General features: G+C 46.2%; 2 protein-coding genes across 8 annotated transcripts in view; both read left to right on the top strand.

Moving 5' to 3' along the window:
* LOC310756734 (uncharacterized protein) overlaps window positions 1–22,069 on the top strand; it is a 39,243-nt gene extending 17,174 nt beyond the window's left edge. Inside the window, exons 4-5 of the mRNA XM_083601371.1 lie at window positions 3,766–3,789; window positions 20,232–22,069. Of these exons, the coding sequence (XP_083457497.1) occupies window positions 3,766–3,789; window positions 20,232–21,451 (1,244 nt within the window). The 3' untranslated portion in view covers window positions 21,452–22,069. The remainder of the gene's footprint in view (window positions 1–3,765; window positions 3,790–20,231) is intronic.
* Window positions 1–26,475, top strand: part of LOC310756526 (uncharacterized protein) — an 82,615-nt gene that overhangs the window by 16,326 nt on the left and 39,814 nt on the right. For 2 of the 7 annotated variants that reach the window (XM_083600749.1, XM_083600756.1), the window contains exon 1: window positions 24,987–25,586. The exons of 1 other annotated variant lie outside the window; for it this stretch is intronic. Coding sequence is in view for 1 of the 6 variants with exons in the window: in XM_083600748.1 (XP_083456874.1) it covers window positions 23,744–23,749 (6 nt within the window). In the remaining 5 variants the exon portion in view is untranslated. Of the gene's footprint in view, window positions 1–8,721; window positions 9,079–9,204; window positions 9,339–11,651; window positions 11,781–23,067; window positions 23,750–24,986; window positions 25,587–26,475 lie in introns of those variants that run through there. 4 more of the 7 variants (XM_083600744.1, XM_083600755.1, XM_083600757.1 and 1 more) reach the window with 4 other exon arrangements.

Genomic DNA, 26,475 nt, shown 5'->3' with positions numbered 1-26,475 from the left:
ATGGTTTTCCCTTCCGTCCCGGAGTTCCCTGATTTTCGTTTGAGTGAACACATTGTTTCTAGTAAGCCTGGCCAGTTAAATTTCCCAACCAACGCTCCCCCACACACTCATCGGTTCTCGGGGAACACGTGTCGGATCTCCGGCGGTCCCTCTCCTTCCATGTACTCCGGCCTCTGGGAGAGAGCATCGTCTCTTACGTTCTCCTCTCCCGGCACGTATAAGATCTTGAAGGAAAACTTTGAGAACTCCTGTGCCCATCGAATCTGTCTCTGGTTGAGTACTCGCGCGGTTCTCCAGTATTCCAAGTTCTTGTGGTCAGTACAAACCTGGATCTTGTGCTGCGCCCCTATCAACAGATGTCTCCATCGGCGAAACGCTGCATAGATCGCAAGCAGTTCGCGGTCATACACCGTATAGTTTTGCTCCGACTTGCTCAGCTTCCTCGAGAAAAAGGCACACGGCCTCCAGCCCTGCTTGGCCCCTGGCTGCAAAAGTACCGCTCCAATGGCTCGGTCGGATGCGTCGGTCTCCAGCCTCATGGGCTTCTCCAGATCAACGTACAGGAGCTGCTCTTCCGAAGCGAACGCCTTCTTCAGTCTTTCAAAGGATTGCTGGGCACTTTCTGTCCAGGCGAACTTCTTTTTGCTACAGAGACAATCTGTAATGGGCGCTGTCAAGTGGGCGAAGTTCTTGATGAACTTCCTGTAGAAGTTGCTGAACCCTAGGAACCTCTGCACATCCTTCCGGGTTTTGGGGGCCTTCCATTCCAGCACTGCCTGCACCTTGCTGGGGTCCATAGCTAGGCCCTTGTCTGACAACTTGTACCCCAGAAACTCGAGCTCTCTGGCGTGAAATTGGCATTTTTCCAGCTTGACCCACAAGTGGTGCTTTTGCAGTCTCTTTAGCACTTCCCTGACGTCTCTGACATGTTGCTTCTCATTGTCCGAATAGATTAAGACGTCGTCCAAAAAGGCTACGGAGTTCTTGTACAGCAGGGGCCCCAATACGTGGTGCATGAATGCTTGAAAGCAGGCGGAGCCCGATTGTAATCCAAATGGCATGACTAAGTACTCAAAAGCCCCCAGGGGGGTGAACATGGTGGTTTTCCATTCATCCCCCTCCCTTATCCTAATCAAATTGTACGCTCCCCTGAGGTCTAGCTTGGTAAAAAATTTTCCCCTGCCTCACCCGCGTTAAAATGTCGTCAATCCTGGGCATTGGGAAGGTCACAGGTTCTGATACCAGGTTCAAGGCCCAGTAATCTACGACTAATCTGGGCTGATTAGTCTCCTTTTTGTCCACAAAGAACACTGGACTGCCCCCCACCGCCTTTGATTCCCTTATGAACCCCCTCTTCAGGTTCTTGTCAATAAACTGCCGCAACTCCTGCATCTCCCGGTCAGACATGGCATACAGCTTACCCACCGGCAGCTGAGCCCCTGGGAGTAAGTTGATTTGGCAGTCAAAGGGTCTATGGGGGGTAGTCTATCCGCCTCCTTCTCACTGAAGACTTCCTTCAGGTCAGCATATTGTGGTGGCACCTCCCCTTTCGTTTCCACTGCCAGCCCAGCCACCCTGGCCACTTTCATTCTTGGGTTCTCCCCCGCCCCCGACAGTGTTCCAAGCAGTAAGCTGACCCAAAGGTGACTGATCGCTGATGCCATGACACTACTGGATCATGCAGTGCCAGCCAGCTCATCCCCAGTATTATTGGGGGTCCTGCCAGTGTGGCCACGTGAAAGGCAATGGTCTCCGTGTGCCTGGAAACCCTCATTCGCATTGGCGGGGTCTGGTGCGTCACTTCCCCTCCCAGAAGTTCCCTGCCATCTATGGTGGTCACTTGCAAGGGAAAATCCAGGGGCAGCAGGTGGAGTTGGTGCTCCAGAGCGAAGTCCCTGCTGAAGAAATTGCAGGAGCTCCCCGAATCCAGCAGCCCCTCAACTTTGACTGGGTGCCCATTCGGGAGTTCTAGCACCACTTCTATGGCTATAGCTGCCCTGGGAGGGTCAGGCTGGGGCACTTCTATTAGTTGCTGGCCTGGCTGCTGCCCCCGCTGGTTGGCAGCCAGGCGTTGTTGTTTCCCTGCGCCTGCCCTTCCTCCCCCTTCTCATCGCAGCCAGCAGCCCCCACCATCCCTTGCCAGGCCTTTCTTTGAAGGCAGACCCTGGCAAAATGTCCTGGTCTTTGGCAGAGGAAACACTTCTTGGTGTTTTTCCAATCCTTCCCCTCCCTCTTGCGACCTTCACTGGAGTTTGAAACCTCGCGCGCGCGCGCGCCATCTATTTCCATTGGCTCAGCCACCTGGGGAAGCTGTCTCGGTATTTCAGGAATGCGGTAGTCATGGCAACGTTCCCCTCTCACTTTGCGTTTCTCCTGAGCCCGCGCTTCCTGCCGCACTCCAATCGCAAGCACAGCCTTGGTCAGCTGATCCATCAACTGTGGGCGGGGTGCGTGGGACAGTTCGTCCTTCACAGTTGGGGACAACCCCTCCTCAAACAACATTTGAATCGGTTCAGAGCCCAGAGCCCACCCGAGCCGGTGGATCAACATCGCAAAGCGCGACCAGTAGTCTCTAACTGACTGGCTCCCCTGCTTGCACCCCATCAGTTCCCGCCGAGTCACACTTTGCTCCACTTCACTGGAGTACATTGCATTCATTGCCTGGAAGAATTTCTTAAGGTCCTTCAAGGCATCATTTTGCGTCGCCATTAGGGGCCTGATCCATTCCCGTGCCCCATCCTCCAGATGCCCCACAATGTAGGCTACCCTCTCCCCGTCATCAGCAAAGTCATTATGCTGCAGTTCCAAAGCGTACTCTATTTCCGTTCGGAACGCATTATAGTCCCGTTCGGAACGCATTGTAATCCCCCCAAACTTGTGTACCAGCCCCGGTACCTTCCTTGCGATGGGGGTGGGTCTGACCTGTGCATCCTGAGTCCGTCTTTCGTCCAGCCGCGCCGTCAGGAGAGCTAAATGCTGTTCCAAGTCTCGGTTCCTCTCTATCAGACTTTGCACTCCAGCTGCTTGCTCCGTCTCTCCGGCTGCCCTGGTTTGGCTCATCGTGCTGCCTCTCTGGGGCTGCGCACAAGCAACGTCGGTGACTGACGGATTGCTGTAATGGTTCTAGGGGTTGCTCGTGTGTAAGTTGCCGCCCCTCCTGGCTAGGTTGCCTGGTTGAACCCTTTCTGTCTGGACAGCCTCTCACCCGTGGCTGTCTCAGTCGCTGGCAGAATCCGTCAGTGGGCGTTTCTTGAACTTCTTCCAGCAAAGAAGTTCTTTGACGCCAAGTCTCCTCCTACTCTCCCTGCGTGGAAGTCTTCTGCACAGGGAGGATGTGGGCAGCGGAGTACCTGTGCTCTCCCCGCTGGTCTCCGGTGAAGAGTCCTGGAGCCTCCTCTCCGATTCCCCCATCTGCCCCCCTTCACCACTGGTGTTAAGCTGATTTCCTTCCCCAGCAGATGGGCTGCCTCTCTCCCTACTAGGACCCTCTCTGGCATCCCTCTGGAGCCTTCCCTCTGCCTCTGGCTCCGATGGCAGTTCCCTGACAATCTGTATTATAAAACGATGGTGCTTTATTAAGTTTGAATGGAGTGATCATGTGTTGCTCTTGCCACTATCTAATCAGTTTTCGTAAAATTTGGAACCTAGAGAGGATAGTGGAGAATGAAGGTGTTAAAATGAGAGAAGGTACAGATTGGGATTGACATGTATTTAGTTCCCTTTTTGTCTTTCTTGAAAGTCTAACAGGATTCTCTTTCCTCCCAGACTCCCAAACAGGTGAGGAAGATGAAAGTCAGAATTCTATGAAGCCACATGTGAATTTATGGGGGGAAACAAAGAAATTGAGGATACAACAAAAAAGTCACAAAGGAGAGAAACTATTTGAATGTACGGCGTGTGGAAAGAGCTTCAGTGAAAGTGGAAAACTTGGAATACACCAACGAACTCACACAGGGGAGAAACCATTTGAATGTTTTGAATGTGGAAAGAGCTTCAGTGAAAGTGGAGACCTTAGAATACACCAACTAACTCACACAGGGGAGAAACCATTTGAATGTTTTGAATGTGGAAAGAGCTTCAGTGAAAGTGGAGCACTTAGAATACACCAACGAACTCACACAGGGGAGAAACCATTTAAAAGTATTGAATGTGGAAAGAGCTTCAGTCGAAATGATACACTTAGAATACACCTACATACTCATACAGGGGAGAAACCATTTAAATGTGTTGAATGTGGAAAGAGCTTCAGTACAAGTGGGATACTTAGAATACACCAACGAACTCATACAGGGGAGAAACCATTTCAATGTATGGAATGTGGAAAGAGCTTCAGTGATAGTGGATCACTTAGAATACACCAACGAACTCACACAGGGGAGAAACCATTCAAATGTATTGAATGTGGAAAGAGCTTCAGTGAAAGTGGAACACTTAGAAGACATCAACGAACTCACACAGGGGAAAAATCACAGATACTTTAATAAACTGTTTAGGTGTTCTTTACCTTTCCTTCTATGCTTCCTTGCAATGCTGATAAAATCAAACCACGCCAATGCTTTCAGCCCCAGAAGAGGTGCTCCCCTTGGTGTCAGGGGAGGAGTCCAAGGGAGCATCTGAAGCCCTGCCATTCCTTCTGTCCCTGGCCCCTTCCCCTCCTCTCTCTGTCATCCCAGGGCCACTCTTGACTCCACAGCAGGAGACTGGATCTGTCTGTGATGCTGAGATGTCCTGGCTGGTTGAAGGACCACTTCCTGTTTCCTGGAGCTCCATCCTGCCTTCTCATGCTAGGTGGAGTCATGAAGCAGGCGAAGGCTGAGCACACCTAAGGGTGGTGCAGTGGGTGGGTGGGATTCTGCTTAACCTTTCCCCGTCTGCTCCTTTTCTGGATCCAAATCCCCACACTTCTGGGAGTTCTCAGTCCACATACTGCTTAAGCCTGTCTTGTAGAATTTTAAGCATAACCTTGTTAGCGTGTGAAATGAGTGCAATTGTGTGGTAGTTGGAACATTCTTTGGCACTGCCCTTCTTTGGGATTGGGATGTAGACTGACCTTCGCCAATCCTCTGGCCACTGCTGAGTTTTCCAAAGTTGCTGGCATAATGAGTGTAGCACCTTAACAGCATCATCTTTTAAAATTTTGGTTCTCAAGGAAGAGGCAGCCCAGGAATACAAGGCAGGAATTAACCTTGAATCTTGCTAACAAAATCCTTTCATACCTTTTTGTGAGGGTGTGGCTGCTAATCTTAAAGCCAGGATGAGCACTAAGAATTGGGCATCATTTCCTCTGTTATTAAAAATAAAATACTTGTTCTGCTTCTAAAGAAACCCTTTAGAATGCATTCTTATTCTTTTTTCATATAAAAAATTCAAACAGCTGTGCAAAGGTGCTCCTGTGCAATGCAATGTCAGAATAACAAAATAATTAAACATCTCACAAGAGCCTTGTTTTTTAAATATACAGCTAAAAAACCTTAAAACTCCTACAACACTTACCAAATAGAAATCTAATAGCAGGGACTAGGAGGCAACCTGATATTCAAGGCTTCACCCCACCCCCAAACTCTGAGCTTTTGGTTTCTCTTTAGACACTCATCTGTGGTCGCCTGGAGCATTTGAGGGGAAAGAGAGAGAACATTCTGGCATGCGAAGCAAACATAGAAAAAGAAAGTGATAACCTGTTTGTAAGTGTCATTGTTACTTGGAAGGGAACAAGTGCTATAAGTTTAATGTCCATATAATGCTGTGCTTGAATGCATTGTAATAAAAATACTATAAAGGGAAGTTTCTCTTAGACTTAGGCAAGAGGTTCCACTCTGACAAAAGCTTCAGAGGAGGCTGGATCTTTCCTCATAACTCATCGCTGGAGGCATAAGCTGCAGAGCTCTCACGGAAGGAAGCTTAAACTTGAGAAGCCAGTGTGTTCTTGCTAGAGATGGCTAGGAGAAGCAGCAGCAGCAGTTGCAAATAAGTCATGCAATGTTGAAGAAGCTTAGGATCTCCCTCTGGGACCAGAGAGAGGAAAGCTTACTGAATTACATAAAGGACTGGACATTGTTTGCAACGTGTTACTTTATCATGTTTATTTTATTGTTAGACTGTTTAAGACTGTTCTGCGGTAAAGCTTCAAAACTTATTTTTGTGATGGAGAGAATTCATTTCCACACAAGGTCCAGATCAGGAATTCCACGGAACAACTTTAACAGCAAGTACTTGGAAGGGTACTTCAACAAGTACTTCAACAAGTACTTGAAGGGACCACAGAGCCTAGGGCTTGCCGATCAGAAGGTCGGTGGTTTGAATCCCCGTGACGGAGTGAGCTCCCGTTGCTCGGTCCCTGCTCCTGCCAACCTAGCAGTTCAAAAGCACGTCAAAGTGCAAGTAGATATTTATTTAAGAATATTTATATTTAAGAAGATATTTACCTTCCCGCCGGAGGTACTGCTCCGGCGGGAAGGTAAACAGCGTTTCTGTGCACTGCTTTGGTTCACCAGAAGTAGCTTAGTCATGCTGGCCACATGACCCGGAAGCTGTACGCCGGCTCCGTCGGCCAGTAAAGCGAGATGAACACCGCAACCCCAGAGTTGTCTACAATTGGGTCTAATGGTCAGGGGTCCCTTTACCTTTACCTTTACTTGAAGGACCAAACCAAGAATTACAACAATCTCTTCCTCAAAATGGTTCAGCCTCCGCCACCTTTACTGCAGTCAACTGAAGGCAACCAACTGTGCCCTGGGCCCCCCGATCTTTCTCACTGCCAATGAAAACTAATAAATGAAAAGGAAGAGAAGCTACCCATGTCACACTAACACAAACACCTTGCATATGAACTTCGTAAAATAATGAAAGTGTACTACCCCTCCCCCCCCCGCTCGCTCTCCCCACCTCTCAATTCCCCAGCCTTACACTGTATACAACATTAAAGTCTGTCTGTCTCTGAATTTTTATGATATCCAAAGTAACAGAGTAGCTTATAGTTAGGAAGCCAAATAGCTATTCTAGGTGATAGTTCCTTTTTACAGACTATACAGTGGCCAGACTCTTGCTATTCAAAAGAACATTACTTTCATAATCATATAACTGAGAAGAATAGGAGAGGAGTCTGTAACCTGAAATGTATGTAACCTGAGGTACCACTGTACAATCTTCTGCTTATTCAAACACGGGCACGTTCTCCCTTGAATTCTCTTATAGTTTGTTATGAAACATTTTTCTTTCACATCAGCAGTATTGTCTCTGTTTCTGCACAGGTTTCTGCTTATTAACATTTAGTGGCCGCCGGGACCACATAACACCGGTCCTGAGAGATCTGCATTGGCTCCCAGTACGTTTCCGAGCACACTTCAAAGTGTTGGTGCTGACATTTAAAGCCTTAAACGGCCTCGGTCCTGTATACCTGAAGGAGCATCTCCACCCCCATCGTTCAGCCCGGACACTGAGATCCAGCGCCGAGGGCCTTCTGGTGGTTCCCTCATTGCGAGAAGTGAGGTTACAGGGAACCAGACAGGGGGCCTTCTCTGTAGTGGCGCCCACCCTGTGAAACACCCTCCTTTCAGATGTGAAGGAAATAAGCAGCTATTCTATGTTTAAAAGACATCTGAAGGCAGCCCTGTTTAGGGAAGTTTTTAATATTTAATGCTGTACTGTTTTTAACACTTGATTGGAAGCTGCCCAGAGTGGCTGGGGAAACTCAGCCAGATGGGCGGGGTATAAATAATAAATTATTATTATTATATAGTGATCTTCCTCTGTTTCACTTCAGACAGATCACACTGACACACTACAGTTACAGTTGCTCCAAGATAATTCAGTGGGGCCTCTTCTCAGTTCATTCTCTTCTGGATCAGTGCCTTAATCCTTTGTAGATTCTGTATATCACAGAATAACCATTGAGGTGTCCCCAGATGTTGTTGTCCACTTCCCATCCGCTTCAGCCAGCAGGGCAGACAGTCAAGGATGATAGAAACTCTAATCTGGACCTCACCACCTGGACTCTGCTGCCCTATATCCTTCCCATTGAAACAACCGTGAAAATAAATTTTGGGCACTATAGATTTATCCTGGTCTGGTGCATGCAATGTCTTTTGTTTTGCAGCTGTGTGATTTGTGCTCATATTGTATTGTGGTGGCCATTGGCTATAAACAATAAAATTTATAGATACAGTAGATTGAACTGCAAAAATAAGTAATAAAATAATAAAATGATTTTTATATTTTTTGGTCCTCACTCCCAAATGGTGTGTGTGTTTTGGGTTAGATTGGGGGTGGGGTGGGGGTGGAGAAGTATGAAGGCCAAAACCGCTCCCCTTCTCTGCTAAATGGATGCAGGAGACCAGAGGCAGCGAATGATAAAGCAGGGAAAGACAAACCCTCCAAGTGCCACTATTTCCCAGGAATGTCCCTGATTTAGAGATGCCATCCTGGTTTCTGATTTGATCCCAGAATGTCCCGCTTTTCCTTAGGGTCTCCCTATTTTCATTGAAGAAATGCTGGAGGGAATGGAGTTATCCGACCCCCGGGGCCTCTGAGAAGACAATCCTGTATAGGGACGTTTGAAAATGTTTAATGTTTTATTATGTTTTTTATATATGTTGGAAACTTCCCAGAGTGGCTGGGGCAATGTAATAAGATGTGCGGTATATAAATAGGAAAATTATATTTATGGAATGGGATGTTCCTATTTTCATCAGAGACATGTTGGAGGGTTTGGAAAGGTCGATTGCTGGAGCTAAGTGATTGCATGATCCCAACCAGCAGAGCTGGGAACTGGACTGCCTCCTCCAGCTACCCATTCGGGCTGCAGGCATAGCTGTCAACCTTCCCTTTTTTTGCGGGAAATTCCTTTATTCCAGTGCCATTTCCCGCTGCTATCCCGGATTGTTAGATATCCTGTAGACTGTCCCCGGGGCAGGTGAGGCTGCTGATCCCTTATTTTCAAATCTGAAAGTTGACAGCTATGGCTGCAGGGTGGCATCGTCCCAGCTTTCTGAAAATATTTGCTGATAAGGAAACCAGTGACTGCACATCAGATCACAAGGAGACTTATTTGTGCAACATTCTGGATAGCATATAAGATGCCAGGTAGATTCCAATGATACAATAATTTTTGAGGGACAGCGCAAGGGGGCGCATCCAGCCTCGCAGCCTCCCAGGGCCCAACCCACAGCCAGCGAGCTCCGATGCTCAGAGAGGCAGGAAACGGGGCCAGCCAGGGGGACTCGAGAGCGGCTGCACTTTCCTGTCCCCCGCCGAGGAGAGCGGAGGAGCAGCGGGCAGTGGCCTGGCGAGTTTCCCCGGAGTGGAGCCGGATTCCGGTGCAGGGACGGAGCGAGGAGTCCGAGGTGCAGGAGGCGGGGGGGGGGGGCAGGAGCGGGAGGAGGAGGGGGAGAGCACGTGCGCCTGGCAGTATCAGGCCCCGAGTGGAGTCAGAGGCTGCAGGGCGCCTCCCAACCGGGCAGGAAGGGGAAGGGGCGCAGCTGAGGGGCAGGGCATCTGCAGGAGGGCACAGGGGCAAACATCTCTGGCTCAGGCTGGCACGGACCCTGCCGGAGACCCTGGGGAGCTGCTCCCTTCAGTCCTGAGCTCAAGGGGCAGAATGAGGGGTCCAAGGCAGCTGCTGCTTCGCGACGGTAGATGCATATAGTCGCTCACAGATCAGCGGCCTACCTGGGGCTTTTGCCGCCCCTGTCCCTGTCCCTCATCAGGGAGCCCAGCCCATTTCGACGGTCCTCCCCACGGCGGAGAGTGAAGGGGAGGCGGGGGGGGGGGAGGAAGAGCAGTGCAGCAGGGAGGTGCCCCTCTCACTCTGCAGCCCCCCTGACACCCTTTGCAGGCCACTACTCCTGCCCCCCCTTCCTCTGCCAGTGCCATTGATAAACCTATCGCCTTCCTTCGTAAATTGGTCTGATCGCCTTTGATAGCCACCACCATCATTGCATCTTGTGGCAATAATGTCCATCAGATTCATTTAGCAAGGAAATGGTTTCTTTTGCCTGCCCCAAATCAAGGTACACTGTGCCTACACATGGAGGCTCTGTTGTTCTGTCACGGCTAATAAAACAGCTAATAGATCTTTTCCCCGGAGAACGCATCTGATCTTTCCCCAATCTATCAAAGCTAGTGACCTCTTGTGTCTGCGTGTGAATAAGTGAGACAGGCTTAAACCTGTCTCATTAATTGTTTTATTTCCACCTTCCTCAGTAATACAGCAGAGTTTTCAGATGAAGGCTGAGGGTTGAAGTGGATGACAGTTTTGAGAATGCAGAGGAAAGGAGGATTCTTCAGAAGTGTGGCATATGGAAATGAATTAATGATAATAAAAACATTGAAGACAGTATTGTAAAAGACTGAGGAAGGCGAAATTGAAAATAGCTATTCATGTTCAGATTATTACTCCTTTCATTTCAATTCATTTCACTCAACCCCAGTGCTGGGGTGGAGGAGAAATAAGAGCACAAGAAGACCCTTCTGAATTAGCAATGAGATCTGTGGAAAAAAGACCCTTCAGATTGGTCTTTAGAAATCCTCTTTAAAGAGCAGCCAGAGGGATCATTTATTTCCAGAGCAGGGCTTTTACCCCATTTCAGCACTGTCCTGGTTTGTGCTGAAATTGGAGTTGAAAAGATCTCTCTAAGGGCCCCTTAGGCATCTTTCTCTGCAGGACAGACAGAGATCTTCATCCTAGAAGATCAGGAGATGGAAACGGCAGGGACTAGCAGGACACACCCTGAGGCTTGGCTAGCTGTATGCAGCCAGTGGACTGCAAGTTAGAGTGTCTTCAGTCAAGAGAGTTTATGACCAACAAATTTAAAATATTTTGGAGTGAGTTCTTTGATTTTGTTGGTCAATATTCCTTTTGTCCGTTTGTTTCTTAGACTGTGCAGATACCATACATTTAAAGCACGTGGCTTCCCCCAGAGAACCACAGGACCTGTAGTTTATTGCTAGAGTTCTCAACACCCCTAACAAACTGCAGCTGGCAGGATTTCTTGGGTGAAGCCATGTACTTTAAATGTCAGGTGGGTCTGTTGCAGCCTTAATCATATACAAAGATCTGTTGCTGCCTTTCCACCATGCTAGAAGTTGCAGCCAGGATCAGCATTCCCTGTCCACTGAACATGCTCAGTCCTCTCAATGGGTTGTTTTTGGATTCCCCCCTCTCTGCCTTGGTTCCCCCACCCCCAAATATTATTTGTACTTCCATAAACCTTGATGTTTCTTTGGATAACTTCCCCTCGTCCCTGGGTGGAGCCGTTTAGGTGACATAATGATTGTCATTCACAGCCTGAACATCAGAAATAGAAAGAGTAATAATATATTTCAAAAATTGGCTAATCGTTAAAAAATGGGCTTTTGTTTTTATTCTTGGGTTTTATTTTACTTTGTGTTTATTTCTTTTCCAACAGGGTGGCATAAAAATGGAAGAGCAGGGACCCAGGAGACTAATTCAAAGGGAGAGACTGGAGTGCAAAGGAAGGAAATCTCCTGCCGGCCAAGTTGGGACCATCAGGGATCTTCTGCCTCGGGCAGATTTATGTCAAATTAAGCAGGAGCCAGAGGAGGGGCAGCCGCAGCAGCACTGGGAGGCCCAGAAGCAGGATTTCCTGAAGACGATGCAGCCCCCTCGTTCAGGGTGGGAAACCCCACAGGCTCCCAGTCCTCCCCACTCCGGGGATGGTGTCCTCTCCTTCAGGGGAGCTGCGGATGCCAGTCGGTGGCCCAATGGGAGAGCAGGGGGGACAGACCAGACCCTGCTCCCAGACACTGAGGGGCTTCTGGGAAAGGTAAGTGCCCTCCTCTCACCTGGGTTTCCAGCACCTGGAGGTCACAGGTCCAGTGCCTCTAGACATGGAGGTTCTGTTTAGCTTTGGTGGTGAATATTCCTCCTCCCTGCACTTTCTTTCTAATCCACTTTAAAAAGGCTTGCTAGACCAAACTTTCTTATACATGGGAGGTTTGTGATCATATCTCCTGATGTTCTTACTTTACTTAAACAGCTGCAAGTGACTCTGAATTTTATCAGAGCAGAAGCTACGTCAGAAGAGGTGATCTTCCACCAATCCTCGTTTTCCTCCTCTAAATTGCCTTCATTTCCAAAATGCTCTTTTCTCTCCACTGAGGTAAAAATCTCTTGGCACGTCTTGCAGCCTCAGCGATCCCATGTGTACTTGCATTAAATAACACTGGCCTATTTTGCAAGGTTGTTGCAAGATTTATTAGGATAATGGCCAGGTTCAGGTGACTGAATCACAGCCTGAAAATCTGGGTTAAAAATAGGAACAGTTTTTAATGCATTGCTGCAGCAAAGTTACGATAAAACCTAAGTTGACCCAAGATTAAAACCAAAAACTCTAGCCGCCACCGCAGTCTCCTGGCCCCCACAACCAGAATGCATCACTCCAGGAAGGACTCCCACCCAACCGTTAGTGTGAGAGGGCAAAAGAGAAGGACTCTGCATGGGTAGCTTCACAAATTTACCAGGTGTGGTCCTGCACTGGCAGCAAGGCTAACAAACAGGGGAGCTGGGAACGTGCTGGTCCCATATCTCCCTGCATCTGCCTCCTGACCTAATTATCCCAGCTTATCTCATGATTGGGCCAACCCTGATGGTGAACTGTGATGAAACCAGGCAATCTCTTATGAGCCATAGCTAACAAACTTTCCATTTTGCCCAAACCAGGAAACTGCAGCTGCCAGCTTTGGAATAAGCTGGGATATTAAGCTAACTTCAAACTGTGCTTGGTCAAAACAGGAAACTCTGGTTGATCAGTGGCTTCGTGGTTTGACTGTTCCCACTGATAGCATTAAAAATAGGAAGCCCTGTTGCATTCAAAGGGGTTGTTTGGACAGAGTCTGTGATCAGCATGCCAATCAGGACAGGCTTAAAAACTAAAGGGACCCCTGACCATTAGGTCCAGTCGTGGCCGACTCTGGGCTTGCTGCGCTCATCTCGCTTTACTGGCCGAGGGTGCCGGTGTACACCTTCCAGGTCATGTGGCCAGCATGACTAAGCCGCTTCTTGCGAACCAGAGCAGTGCATGGAAACGCTGCCTACCTTCCTGCCAGAGCGGTACCTATTTATCTACTTGCACTTTGATGTGCTTTCAAACTGCTAGGTTGGCAGGAGCAGGGACCGAGCAACGGGAGCTCACCCCGTCGCAGGGATGCAAACCGCCGACCGTCTGAGCAAGTCCTAGGCTCTGTGGTTTAACCCACAGTGCCACCCATGTCCCAGGACAGGCTTAGGAAGCTATTATTATTATTATTATTATTATTATTATTATTATTACTATTATTATTATTGTTATTATTACTTTCATCCTGCCTATCTGACTGGGTTGCCTCTGCCCATCTGGGTAGCTTCCAACAATATATAAACACGCAAAAATTTCCCTGTAAAAGGCTGCCTTCGGAAGTCTTCCATTTTGTAGAAATGGCCTTCGGTTTTAAAGAATTGCCCTCTTTAAGGAATCATGTGGTGTAAACATGTATGTTGTCCTCTACGTCCAAACACACACAGACGCACACATAGTAGGAGCAAGCAGTGCTCCAAAGTGCTTCTCTTGCAAACTTGCCATCTAAGTTGTTTACTCCTGACCAAAGTTCCTGTTTCCCAAAAGGACAGGAGGGGGAGCAGAGGAGGAAACGGATGGGTTTGAAGGCTCTTTCTGCCTCTCTCCCCTGAGGAACAAGAGCAAAGGGTGTTCGCAGGGCAGAAGGACAGAGGAGGAGGCAGCGAGGGCAGAGGGAGCAGTGGGCGGATCCACCGCCTCTCCCAAGGGATCCAGATGCAAGCAGGAGGCTTCCTTCTTCTCCATGCAAGGGCCACCCATGTATTCAGAGCAGTCCTTTGCAGATTGACTCTTAAGTTCCCAGGAATCTACTCTCAGGCCACTAATGTGCATGCCATGCCAGCCTTAGGAAGGGAGGTGGGATAGGCAGGTGAAAGGAATTGCCAAAGGTGTTTGAAAATGTGTGGGGTTCCTTGGGAAGGGGGTGCCCAATTGGGGCTTCTCCAGGAGCAGCAGAATGTCTTGGGCAGGAGAATCCCTGCAGGGGCTCTCAGACTCCCTTGGCTTCTTCTTCCCTCCCTCCCTGGAAGCTTCAACTTGCTCTGGCTTCTGCGCTCCTCAGGAAGCTGAACCTGCAAACCTAGCTGAGACTGAACCTGCAACCCTGGCCAGGATGGAAGGAGGAAGATGGACGGTTGACCTGGTCAGGCTGTCTCCCGCATCCCTCCCCACAACCTCTGAGCATTCCCTCCCAGGACCCTTGGAGAAATCTGGTGAGTTCCAGGGGAGAGGAGATGGGGACAGGGATAGATGGATGGTGGAGGGAGAAAGATGAAAGGATGGAGAGGAGACAAATGGAAGGAAGTTCCTGACAGGAAGAAGGAACGGGTGAGGCCTTCTCCGAAGCAGCTCTTTGTTTCTTGAATCCCTTTCATAAAGTAGTGGGGGCAGATTTTCTTCCTCCAGGCTTTGAAATCTTAGATATTATTTCCACGGCAGGAATAATTGATGATAATGATATTGCACACCAATCCTAAAAAATGGGTGAAGGGGAACAGAAATGCTTCACATAATTATGTTGGAGGGGGATTTCCAGCCGGTGGCAGAGGACAGAGTGACTCCAGGAGACATAGGTATAAAAACCCAAACTAAAACGAAGACTTTATTACTAAGCAAATAAACACAAACTCTGGTGGGTGTTATTCCTGCAGGCAGGCTACAAAACACAGCTTTTTTCCTTTATAGCAACGGTCACCTGCAGCCAATTAATCTCAGAAACTCCTTAAAGGTATACACACATGCTTCTGTGCCGAATGTCCCCTAACACCCCCTCTCATTCAAACAGAAACAATAGTATTTTAAACAGAACAGAACATATTTACACGTCACGCACAGCAATTCCCAATTTTGTCTTTTTGACTCAACAAAAACCTTCCATCGTTTGTTCTTTGAATTTCTAAACCGAGATAATTTTTTACTGGACCCAAATCTCTTACTTTAAATTCATTTCTTAGTTGTTCTGCAAACTTTTCCACTTGCTTGTCACTTTTTGTAGAGTAAAGCAAATCATCAACATAAGACAAACATAATTCTTGTTTATCACCCTTTCCTTTCGTGTACAAGCAGTTATCAGCTAAGCTTCTTTTAAAGCCAAGATTTTTTAAAGCATTATCAAGACACTCATTCCAATTTCTAGCTGACAGTTTGAGCCCATAAATTGCTTTGTTCAGCCTATATACAGAATTCTGTTCTCCTGCCTCAAAACCTGGTGCTTGATTCATAAAAATTTCTTCTTGCAGATTTGCGTTAAGATTAGCTGTTTCAATATCAAAATGATTTACCTTAAACCCACGTTGTCCTGCAAGAGCTAGCAATAAGCACACACTTTCACTCCTTGCAGTAGGAGAAAAGGTTTCATCAAAGCTTTCACCTTTTCTTTGAGTAAAGCCTCGTGCTACCAGCCTGGCTTTATACTTAACACCACCGTCTGCCAAAAGTTTTATTTTATACACCCATCTACAGCCCACTGCCTTTTTTCCTTCTGGCAATGGCTCTATGGTAAACACATTGTGTTCTGCTAAAGATTTCATTTCTGCTTTCATTGCATTTTTCCACCTTACTATTTCCTGGTGTGGTAACTTTAAAACTTCCTCATAATCACGAGGTTCTTTTTTCACATCAACAGTTTTAACTTCTTGTATAGTAAACCTTTCTGGCGGTACCCCCTTATTGCTTCTTTGTGATCTTCTAACTTGAACACTCTCCCCCTCTGAACTATCTTCCCCTTCTGATTCATCCTGCTCAGGAGAAATTGGTTCAGCTTTAGGAGATTGTGTACTGGGATCCTCATCCCCTGAATCCTCATCACTATCACTTTTAGAACTTTCTTTAATTTGTGGCTTTTCTTCCTCAGATTTCACAAATTTATCTGTATCATCAGAAGATAAAACAACTTCTGAATTTCCATGTAAATGAACCCAACCATCTTGCTCACAAAACTCTGCCTGTCTTGATATTACAACTCTGCCATGCCCTAGTGCAAAACGATACCCCTTTGACCAACTTTGATAGCCAACAAACCTAAGTCTCTTTGCCTTGGGTTCTCCTTTCCTTCTCTGTCCTTTTGGAATGTGAACCCAAGCCCAGCAACCAAAAGTTTTTAACATTGTCCAAAAAGGGTTTTTTTCCATAAAGCAAAAAATGAGGGGTGTTGTTTATGGTAGAATGAAACAATCTGTTCTGTATGTAGTTAGCACACAGAATTCCTTCCCCCCAATACTTCCTGGATAAGCCAGAATCACATAGCATAGAATCTAGCATTGTTTGTAAAGACCTTATCTTGCGTTCTGCAACTGAATTTTCTTCAGGCGAAAAAGGACACGATTTACGGTGACTAATACCATGCTTTTTCAACCAGACCTGGAGGGCTTCAGACATGAACTCGCCTCCACGATCACTCTGCAACTGGGTAACTTTGTAGGGAAACTGCCTTTCTATAGAGTTGACCCAATTCTTAATCAGTTGACCAGTTTTACTTTTGTGTTTTAGCAAGTATACCCAAGTATATCGGCTATAATCATCCACAAGAACAAAAAAAAAAAAACTTTGCTCCTCCTTCAGACTCTGCAAATGGCCCACAAAGGTCTGAATGTACTAAAGCAAATGGCCTCTTGCTAATTCTAGTACTTTCAGGATAAGACCCTCGCTTACTTTTAGACTCCTTGCAGGTATTGCAGTCTAGAAAAACTGAACATTTTTTCATTTTAACTCCCTTGCTTAATTCTGGCATTTTTGCAATACTGCAGAAATTGGCATGCCCCAAACGACGATGCCACAGATGCTGGCACTCATCATGCAAGGCTCTATTACAGGCTTTAACACATGCCCCAGACTCGCTCACTAGCTGGTATTTCAAAACAAACAAACCATTTTGTAGTGACACTGTAACCACTTTTCCAGCTTTCTCTATTTTACAGCCTGAACCAGAAAAGGTTACTTTAAATCCCTGCTTAACAAGACTTGTAACTGAAAGCAAATTATTTTCTAAACTTGGTACACATAAAACATTGGTAAACTTGGCACTTAAACAGTTGATATTCACACTACCCTTTCCAGCTGACTCATGCACTGTTCCATCAGCTAGTACTACATTTACAGATTTACAAGGCTGCTTTTCTACAAGGGTTTGTGCAGACTTAACAAAAATGTTTGTCGCTGCCGAGTCTAAAATCCAGTCTTGTCCAACGTCATGACTGGTGCCTTGAACTGCTGCAGAAACATACTGGACTTGACTCTTCCTGTCTCCTTGCTTCCCAGCAAACGCAGGCCTCCCTTTTCTTGTGTTTTCTCCCACAGACACAGTGCACTGACGTACTAAATGCTTGGTTGACCCACAACGATAGCATCTTCTGACTGTGAAAGCTGCTTCCTCTCTGTGGTCTACAACCTCTTTAGGTTGCCGCTCCTCATCAGTTGCATATCTTTTACTGGATTGCCTCCCATTTCTGGAGTTATGGTGAGGGGTTGTGGCCTTCCTCTCATGGCGTCTTTCCTCCTTATCAAGCAAACGCCCAGTTAAGAAATGCATTGTTAATTGGCTTTCTGGGATTGCCTCCAGAGTCATCACTAAATTGTCCCATGACTCAGGAAGCGAAGACAGCACAATATAAACCTTTCTCTGTTCAGAAAAATGTTCCCCAAGTTCATTTAACTGTGAAAATAAATCACGCATTCTTTGAAGGTGTGTTGAAACACATTCACCTTCACTTAGTCTGGCTCGGTACAGAGCTCTCATTAGGGTAATCTTGCTGCCAGCAGTGTCTCTAATATGTATTGCTTGCCAAATCTCACTTGCTGTTTCAAGGTCTCGTACGTGAGATAACTGGGACTTCTCTAAACTCAAAATTAAATTGGCATAAGCTTTGTCCTCCAGCCTTTGGTCTGCTTCATCTACTTCTTCATCCTCCTCTTTTGCAGGAGGGTTAACAATAACAGTCCAACATTGTTCTTTCTTTAAAAACGCCTGCATCTGTAAACTCCATGACATATAATTGGACTCTCCCAGTTCTCTACTGGAAAATAGGAAGCTCCCCCTTGAGCTCCTGCTCCAAGTCCAGCCATGGCGCCACCCAGCTTTCAGCTTTCCACTCAGTCCTTACTCACACGTGGCTTGAAGAAATGTTCGGCTCCTGGTCTCAAAGAGACACTCCTTGCCAATGCCTTCACACAGCCAGCTGCTTGAGGAACGCTGAGTTGCTTCCAGTCTCTGGGTTCTTTTCACGCTCTGTCTCTGCCCACTCAGGACTGGGGACTGGGCCCATAACCTGTTGGAGGGGGATTTCCAGCCGGTGGCAGAGGACAGAGTGACTCCAGGAGACATAGGTATAAAAACCCAAACTAAAATGAAGACTTTATTACTAAGCAAATAAACACAAACTCTGGTGGGTGTTATTCCTGCAGGCAGGCTACAAAACTCAGCTTTTTTCCTTTATAGCAACGGTCACCTGCAGCCAATTAATCTCAGAAACTCCTTAAAGGTATACACACATGTTTCTGTGCCGAATGTCCCCTAACAAATTATTTATAATTAATGTATTTAAATTGTTTCTATTACTTTTATTTTTTATAGACAGGGTCACAATGATACATTCCACCAGCATCAAAATACAATAGATGCATGCACCTCCCCAGTTTGGTGGGCTTAAGGGACAAAGGACCCATTATCATGATACATGATTCCTGTGGCTGGAGGCTCTACACTTAGGATTGGGCATATTAAGTCCAAGAGTGTCTGGTATTATAAGCAAAATGTGTAAATCTTACAGACTGGGGTTGTTTGTGAGAGTGAGTGAGTGGGATAATAATTTATAGCGCCCCTGTGTAATGCCTTGGTTCTACCACACAGACGCGAGACAACTCCAGTAGTAATTATCTCAGGTTTATTGCTCAAACTCACAAATCACTGTGGAGCTCAGTCTTCGGCCTGTTCATCCCAGCTTGCAGTTGCCGATTCCTCCAGCAAAGAAGCCCCCACTTTCGCTTTCTTTTCCCCTCTTCTCGCAGATTCTCTCGAGCCTACGATTATTTGCACAGGCTATTTCCGGGGTCTCTGTGTCAGACCTCAAACTGGAGGTAACGGCCTGTGTCCGCCCCCCCACAGCACCCCCTCTTCCTGCTCTTTGTTCTTTGCTCCTGCTGCAGCTTGGCTGCTCCTCCCCTGCTTCACATTCCAACCGAATCACATCTCTTGCGTTCTCAGGCTCTGTCAGCGGAGGCACGAGAGGCTTGAGATTCACGGAGCTGGCACCCTGTAATTTTGTCCGTCCCTAAGCTTCCGTGGAGATACTGTGGTACAACCTTGGAGCCAATTTCAAAATAAGTACACAAAGCAAACAAAGAGACTCAGAGGTTTATAGTGGCACCAGCTTTCCTGGTCAAGAGTCCACTTTGTCAGACTGCAGCCCACAAAAGCTTAGGCCATAATACATTTATCAGCTTTAAGGGCTGCAAAGATGAAAAAACAGAAGCGTAGTTCATTTATGGAATCTATCCTACAGGAGACAGTGATGGCCAGCAACTTGGATAGCTTGAAAAAAAGGATAAGACTGACGTCTCTGCTCTGCCCTCGTGGTTCTAGGCAATAATGCTTCTTAATACTAGTTTCTGGAAAGCACACGAAGGCAGAGAAGACTCTTGTGCTCCAGTCCTGCTTGCCGGTTTCCCACAGGCATCTGGTTGGCCTCTGTGAGAAGAGGATGCTGGACTAGGTGGGCCTTTGCCTGATCCAGCAGGCTCTTCTTAGGTTCCAATATAGTGCAATATTTTTACAGTTACATGTAGCACTTAAGTTTTATTTATTTCACAAGGGAGATACTGTTACTTGAGCCTGAGATCATTTCTTCACTTCAGAAAGTAAAAATAGATGTGTCTAATAAGCCAATTCCACCATAGATCTGTATTATAAAATGATGGTGCTTTACCAAGTGTGAATGGAGTGATCATGTGTTGCTCTTGCCATTATCTCGTATTCATTCCTAAAATTTTGAAACCTAGAGAGGACAGTGGAGAATGGAGACGGTGTTAAAATGAGAGAAGGTGCAGACTGGGATTGACATGTGTGCAGTTCCCTTTTTGTCTTTCTTGAAAGTCTAACAGGATTCTCTTTCCTCCCAGACTCCCAAACAGTTGAGGAGGATGGAAGTCAGAATTCTATGGAGCCACATGTGAATTTATTGGGAAGAAGAAAGAAACTGAGGATACAACAACAAACTCACAAAGGAGAGAAACTATTTGAATGTATGGAATGTGGAAAGGGCTTCAGTGAAAGTGGAAAACTTAGAATGCATCAACGAACTCATACAAGGGAGAAAGGATTTGAATGTTTTGAATGTGGAAAGAGCTTCAATGACAGTCGAACACTTAGAATACACCAACGAACTCACACGGGGGAGAAACCATTTAAATGTATTGAATGTGGAAAGAGCTTCAGTCGATATGGAGTCCTTAGAATACATCAACGAACTCACACTGGGGAGAAACCATTTAAATGTATTGAATGTGGGAAGAGCTTCAGTACAAGTGGAACCCTTAGAATACATCAACAAACTCACACTGGGGAGAAACCATTTAAATGTATTGAATGTGGAAAAAGCTTCAGTGGGAATGGAGCACTTAGAATACACCAACGAACTCACACGGGGGAGAAACCATTTAAATGTATTGAATGTGGAAAGAGCTTCAGTCAATATGTAGTCCTTAGAATACATCAACGAACTCATACTGGGGAGAAACCATTTAAATGTATTGAATGTGGAAAGAGCTTCAGTGAAGGTGGGAAACTTAGAATGCATCAACGAACCCATACTGGGGAGAAACCATTTAAATGTATTGAATGTGGAAAAAGCTTCAGTAAAAGTGGGAAACTTAGAATACATCAACGAACTCACACAGGCGAGAAACCATTCAAATGTATGGAATGTGGAAAGAGCTTCAGTGAAAGTGGAACACTTAGAAGACATCAACGTACTCACACGGGGGAGAAACCATTCAAATGTATGGAATGTGGAAAGAGCTTCAGTGAAAGTGGAACACTTAGAATACATCAACGAACTCACACGGGGGAGAAACCATTTAAATGTATTGAATGTAGAAAGAGCTTCAGTACAAGTGGAACCCTTAGAATACATCAACGAACTCATTTGGGGGAGAAACCATTTGAATGTATTGAATGTGGAAAAAGCTTCAGTGAAAGTTGGAAACTTAGAAGACATCAACGAACTCATACTGGGGAGAAACCATTTAAATGTATGGAATGTGGAAAGGGCTTCACTACAAGGGGAACCCTTAGAATACATCAACGATCTCACATGAGGAGAAACCATTTAAATGTGTTGAATGTGGAAATAGCTTCAGTAAAAATGAACTCCTTAGAAGACATCAGCTAACTCACACATGATGAAAACTACAAGTGTACTGAATATGGAAAGGGCTTCAGAGGGAGTGGAGACCTTAATATTCATTAGCAAATTCACACTAGGGAAACAATATAAATGTATGGAGTTTTCCACTCAGGGTTCACTACTTACATCAAGAAACTCATAAAGGGGGAAATCAGTTGTAAATGCATGGAATGATGTTTTAGTGTTTGTACTTAAATTTGTATACACACATATATGTATTAAAGTAATGAAGGTCACATATACTAAATGTACAAAATAAGTGGCAACTTGTTGCTAAATAAACAGGGAGAGAGTGTGAATCTGCAATGCTCAAGGTGTGTGTTGAATCTGTTGAGTTTTCAGGTCCGCCTTTCACTGCCAAAATGATGGACTGCCCTTGTCTTGTAGATCAGCATTCCAGGCGCTCTTTACTTGAACTTTGCATAATGTATTGAAGACCTTTTTACTGATAGCATTTTCCAGCTGAATGAAAGGTCCCTGTGTTAAATGTTCATTTGAGATTGCTTTTAAAACTCATCTCCTTTTTTCTGTGTTCTTGTGTACCTGTTTAGAGCTGTTTTTATTAAATATTTTCTGCATTGGCTTTTGACCTGTGGAAGGTGACCAGTGAGGGTGTGGGTTTTTTGTGTTTCTTAGTTCACAGAAATGTTTTAAAGGAATGTGTGAAAGAATTAGGGCTAGGGGAGATGAGTGAAAGGGACTGAGGAGTGGGAGACTGATTTGTTGTGAATGTGGGAGGTGGAGAGGGAGAGAAGAGAAAGGTCCGTTATTTGGTCAGGGCTGTGGCTAAAGGCCTTGGTCCAGCTTTTCTGGGAATTGTAGTCTCAGGATGTCCAACTGTAGTTGGCTGAGGAGGCTCAGAATCTTCTAAGAGGTTCCTCCCAGAACTACAGTTCCCAGAGTTCCTAGGAAGCGAAGATGGCTGTGAAGTCTCTGGACAGGGGTCAGCAACCTAAGGGCCACGGGCTGGTTCTGACCCGAATGGGTTCTGGATCCGTCCCGCAGATGGTCCAGAAATCGCCTCATGGTTCTGATTCATATAGTTTGGGCTGCACCATTTCTCTCTCTCTTTTTCTCTTCCTGACGGCGGCGCCTCCTCCCTCCCTTCTGGCTTCTCCCCCGCCCTGCAGAGGAAGGGGGCCAGCCTTTGATTGGTGCCAGCAGCATTGTTTCCCTCTGATTGGTTGCAGAGTTCCTTTGTTGGTTATACTTGCGTCTATACAAAGTGCATAGCCTTTGCCCCTCCATAAAGAAATGGGGAGGAGACAAGAGCTGGAATAGCTGACCAGAAGGAAATGTAACCTGGGAACTTCATGTTGCTCCCCCAGCTCCCTGAACCCAAGAAAAGACTCCCCCAGGGAGGCAGGTGAGCATCACAACTAAACCACACATTATGCTCTCCAGTAGCTAATCGCTCAGACAGGGCTATTTTCATTCAGTTCTTTGTGTTTGGGGGTGGTGGTTTTACCTTCCCTTCTTCCCTTGCAATCATGACAAAAATGAAACCTCCACAGCAATGCTTTTAGCCCCAGAAGAGGAGCTCCCCTTGGTGTCATGGAAGAGGAGTGAGGAGATTTCACCCCTCCCATATCCAAGAATCTGGTGATTTTCCAGAGAGGAGGGGCGATGTTCTGCTCTCTACATATTCTGCTCCAGCACCACATCAAAGAGTCAGTCAGTCAGTCAGTGTGTTGGAGAGAGAGAGACTGAGTGTTTGAGATCGTGTGTATAGATAAGGTTGCTGCTAAGAGCAGCTGCAGGCACTCAGTGCTGTTCAGCATTCATTTATGCTTAGACCTCATTAAGCTCTGTACATAGTTGTGTATTATAGCTGTAGATAGAATAAAGAAGATATTCTACAGAGCTGCTCTCCGAGTCGTTTATACTCTGCTATACTCTGCTGTGCGACGACTGTCTTCTTGTGGAAGTGAATCCGGTGCTCACAACTCGTAAGCTGTGAGTCCACAGCACTTTGACCTGTTCCTGTGCAGAAGGTGGTCTCTGGAAGTGCTACCCAGCTCGCCTAGCCCAGTCGGGGCTGAAGTGGATGAGTCCAGTTGGTGGCACTGGCTCAAGGGCGATGCTGACATCGGTTATGGGCCCAGTCGTTGTTATAGTCGTCTGACCAGACGTCCCAGTCGCCAGAGGTTTCTGTTGCTGATTGCTGGACGGCGGAACGCAGGCTGCATGCTGGACTGATTTGTGGTGCCCAGAAGCAGAGCTGTTTTGGAGCAGAGTATTCAAGCTGCCGCTGTTGCTGTTGCTGCTGCTTGATTTATGGAGGTGTGTTGCTGACTGCCAAAAGGAAAGAAGATAGCATCCCTGTTTGCCTGTTAATTGCGCTCTGAGTGGGAGAGAGAGTGGCTGAAGGAGTCAAGGCTTTATCTGTGTTGCACGAAGGAAGTGTCTTGCTTTAAGTGATAGCAGACATGGCCTGTGCACATTCTGGCCAGATGACTCTGCCCTTTCCTCTCCTCACGCCCAAGACCTATGCTGTATGGCAGGTCAAGATGAAAGCGCTTTTACAGAGGCAAACAGGGGTGCTATCTTCTCTTTGCAGTGTTTAGAACAGATAATTACCCCCCCCCCAAAGAGGCAGTCTGGTGCCACATTGTGTAGGGGTCACTGTAACACACTCTACATGGGCCTGCCATGTACTTTCTGCCTGGAACTTTCTGTGCTCAGAAAGTCCAACTGGCTCAAAGAGCTGCAGACACATTGCTGACCAGGGCTGGCTATAGGCAGCATAAAGGTAAAGGTAAAGGTACCCCTGCCCGTACGGGCCAGTCTTGACAGACTCTAGGGTTGTGCGCTCATCTCACTCTAGAGGCTGGGAGCCGGCGCCGTCCGCAGACACTTCCGGGTCACGTGGCTAGTGTGACATAGCTGCTCTGGTGAGCCTGCACCAGAGCAGCACACGGAACGCCGTTTACCTTCCCGCTATAAAGCGGTACCTATTTATCTACTTGCACTTTAAGGGTGCTTTTGAACTGCTGGGTGGGCAGGAGCTGGGACTGAAAGACGGGAGCTCACCCCGCTGCGGGGATTTGAACCGCCGACCATACGATCGGCAAGTCCTAGGCACTGTGGTTTTACCCACAGCGCCACCCGCGTCCACAGTGAGAACTGTGGTTCTCAAGGAAGAGGCAGCCCAGGAATACAAGGTAGGAATTCACCTTGACATTCGCTAACAAAATCCTTTCATAGCTTTTTGTGAGGGTGTGGCTGCTAATCTTTAACCTGGGATGAGCACTAAGAATTGGGCCTCATCCCTCTGTTATTTAAAATAAAATAAAATGCTTGTTCTGCTTCTAAATAAACCCTTTATAATGCATTTCTATTCTTTTTGCATATTAAAAAATCACTATTTTAAAAAAACTGTGGAAACGTGCTGCTGTACAATGCAGTGTCAGAATAACAAAAGAATGAAACATCTAATGAGAGCCTTGTTTTTTAAATATACAGCTAAAAAACCTAAAGGCTTCTACAACATTTATGAGATGCAAATCTAATAGGGCTTAAAGCTGCATTGATTCTGGAGGCCACATTCCAGTGAGCTTTGAGGCCAATGTATGCACATGCATGCGCACACAGAAAAGAGATGCAGACCATAAAGTCACATGCACACATGCCAGAGGTGCTGCACGCACTCACCAGACATGCCACCTAGCATACATACAAGTCTTACAAACACAATCAGCATGTTTAGACCTTCCAACCCCAGTGCTGGGGTGGAGGAGAAATAAGAGCACAAGAAGACCCTTCTGAATTAGCAATGAGATCTGTGGAAAAAAGACCCTTCAGATTGTTCTTTAGAAATCCTCTTTAAAGAGCAGCCAGAGAGATCATTTATTTTCAGAGCAGGGCTTTACCCCATTTCAGCACTGTGCTGGTTTGTGCTGAAACTGGAGTTGAAAAGATCTCTCTAAGGGCCCCTTAGGCATCTTTCTCTCCAGGACAGACAGAGATCTTCATCCTATGATCAGATCATGAGATGGAAAGGGCAGGGACTAGCAGGACACACCCTGAGGCTTGGCAAGCCATATGCAGCCAATGGACTGCAAGTTAGAATATCTTCAGTAAAGAGAGTTTGTGACCATCAAATATAAAATATTTTGGAGTGAGTTCTTTGATTTTGTTGATCAATATTCCTTTTGTCAGTTTCTTGGGCTGTGCAGATACCATACATTTGAAGCACGTGGCTTCCCCCAGAGAACCACGGGACCTGTAGTTTATTGCTAGAGTTCTCAACACCCCTAACAAACTGCAGCTGGCAGGATTTCTTGGGTGAAGTCATGTACTTTCAATGTTAGGTGGGTCTGTTGCAGCCTTAATCATATACAAAGATCTGTTGCTGCCTTTCCAACATGCTAGAAGTTGCAGCCAGGATCAGCGTTCCCTGTCCACTGAACATGCTCAGTCCTCTCACTGGGTTGTTTTTGGATTTCCTTCCACTGCCTTGGTTCCCCCACCCCTATTTTTTTAAAAATAATATTTATTAGATTTTCAACAATATAACAAAAAATAAACAATCACACACACAAAAAAAAGAAAAAAGAAGAGAACAAAACATTACATAAAAATAGAATGTACTTCAATGATGTAACTTTCTTTAGCTTAGTTCTTTGACCTCCTCACACCTCCCTTTTTTGTATTCTGCTTCAATTGTTATTTCAGCAAATCCTTTCCATCTTTCCAAAATTTTTACATAAACATAAAATACTTTTCTTGGCCTTATTAACTTTAGATTCTCAACTTATAAATGCATAACTTCTCACGACATTTCTGCTGAAACCTGTGGGTATCTATCCACCATTATCCAAATTCTCTAAGAGTTTGCTTTATTTTAAAATAGCCTTTAAACTTTATAACACATTTCAATAAAAACTTTAAATTTCCCAATCCTCTCCCCACAGCTCCTCCCCTGGTCCCAAAAAAAACTGCCAGTCCTTTCCGTCAATTCCCTAAAGCTCCTTAATCTGGGCACCTGATGTCAGAGGCTCTTAGGT

Source organism: Podarcis filfolensis (assembly GCF_964270895.1).
Source record: "Podarcis filfolensis genome assembly, chromosome: 2".
NCBI lineage: Eukaryota > Metazoa > Chordata > Lepidosauria > Squamata > Lacertidae > Podarcis > Podarcis filfolensis.
Note: the sequence above shows the minus strand (reverse complement) of the source record. Positions and strands in the feature narration are given on the sequence as shown.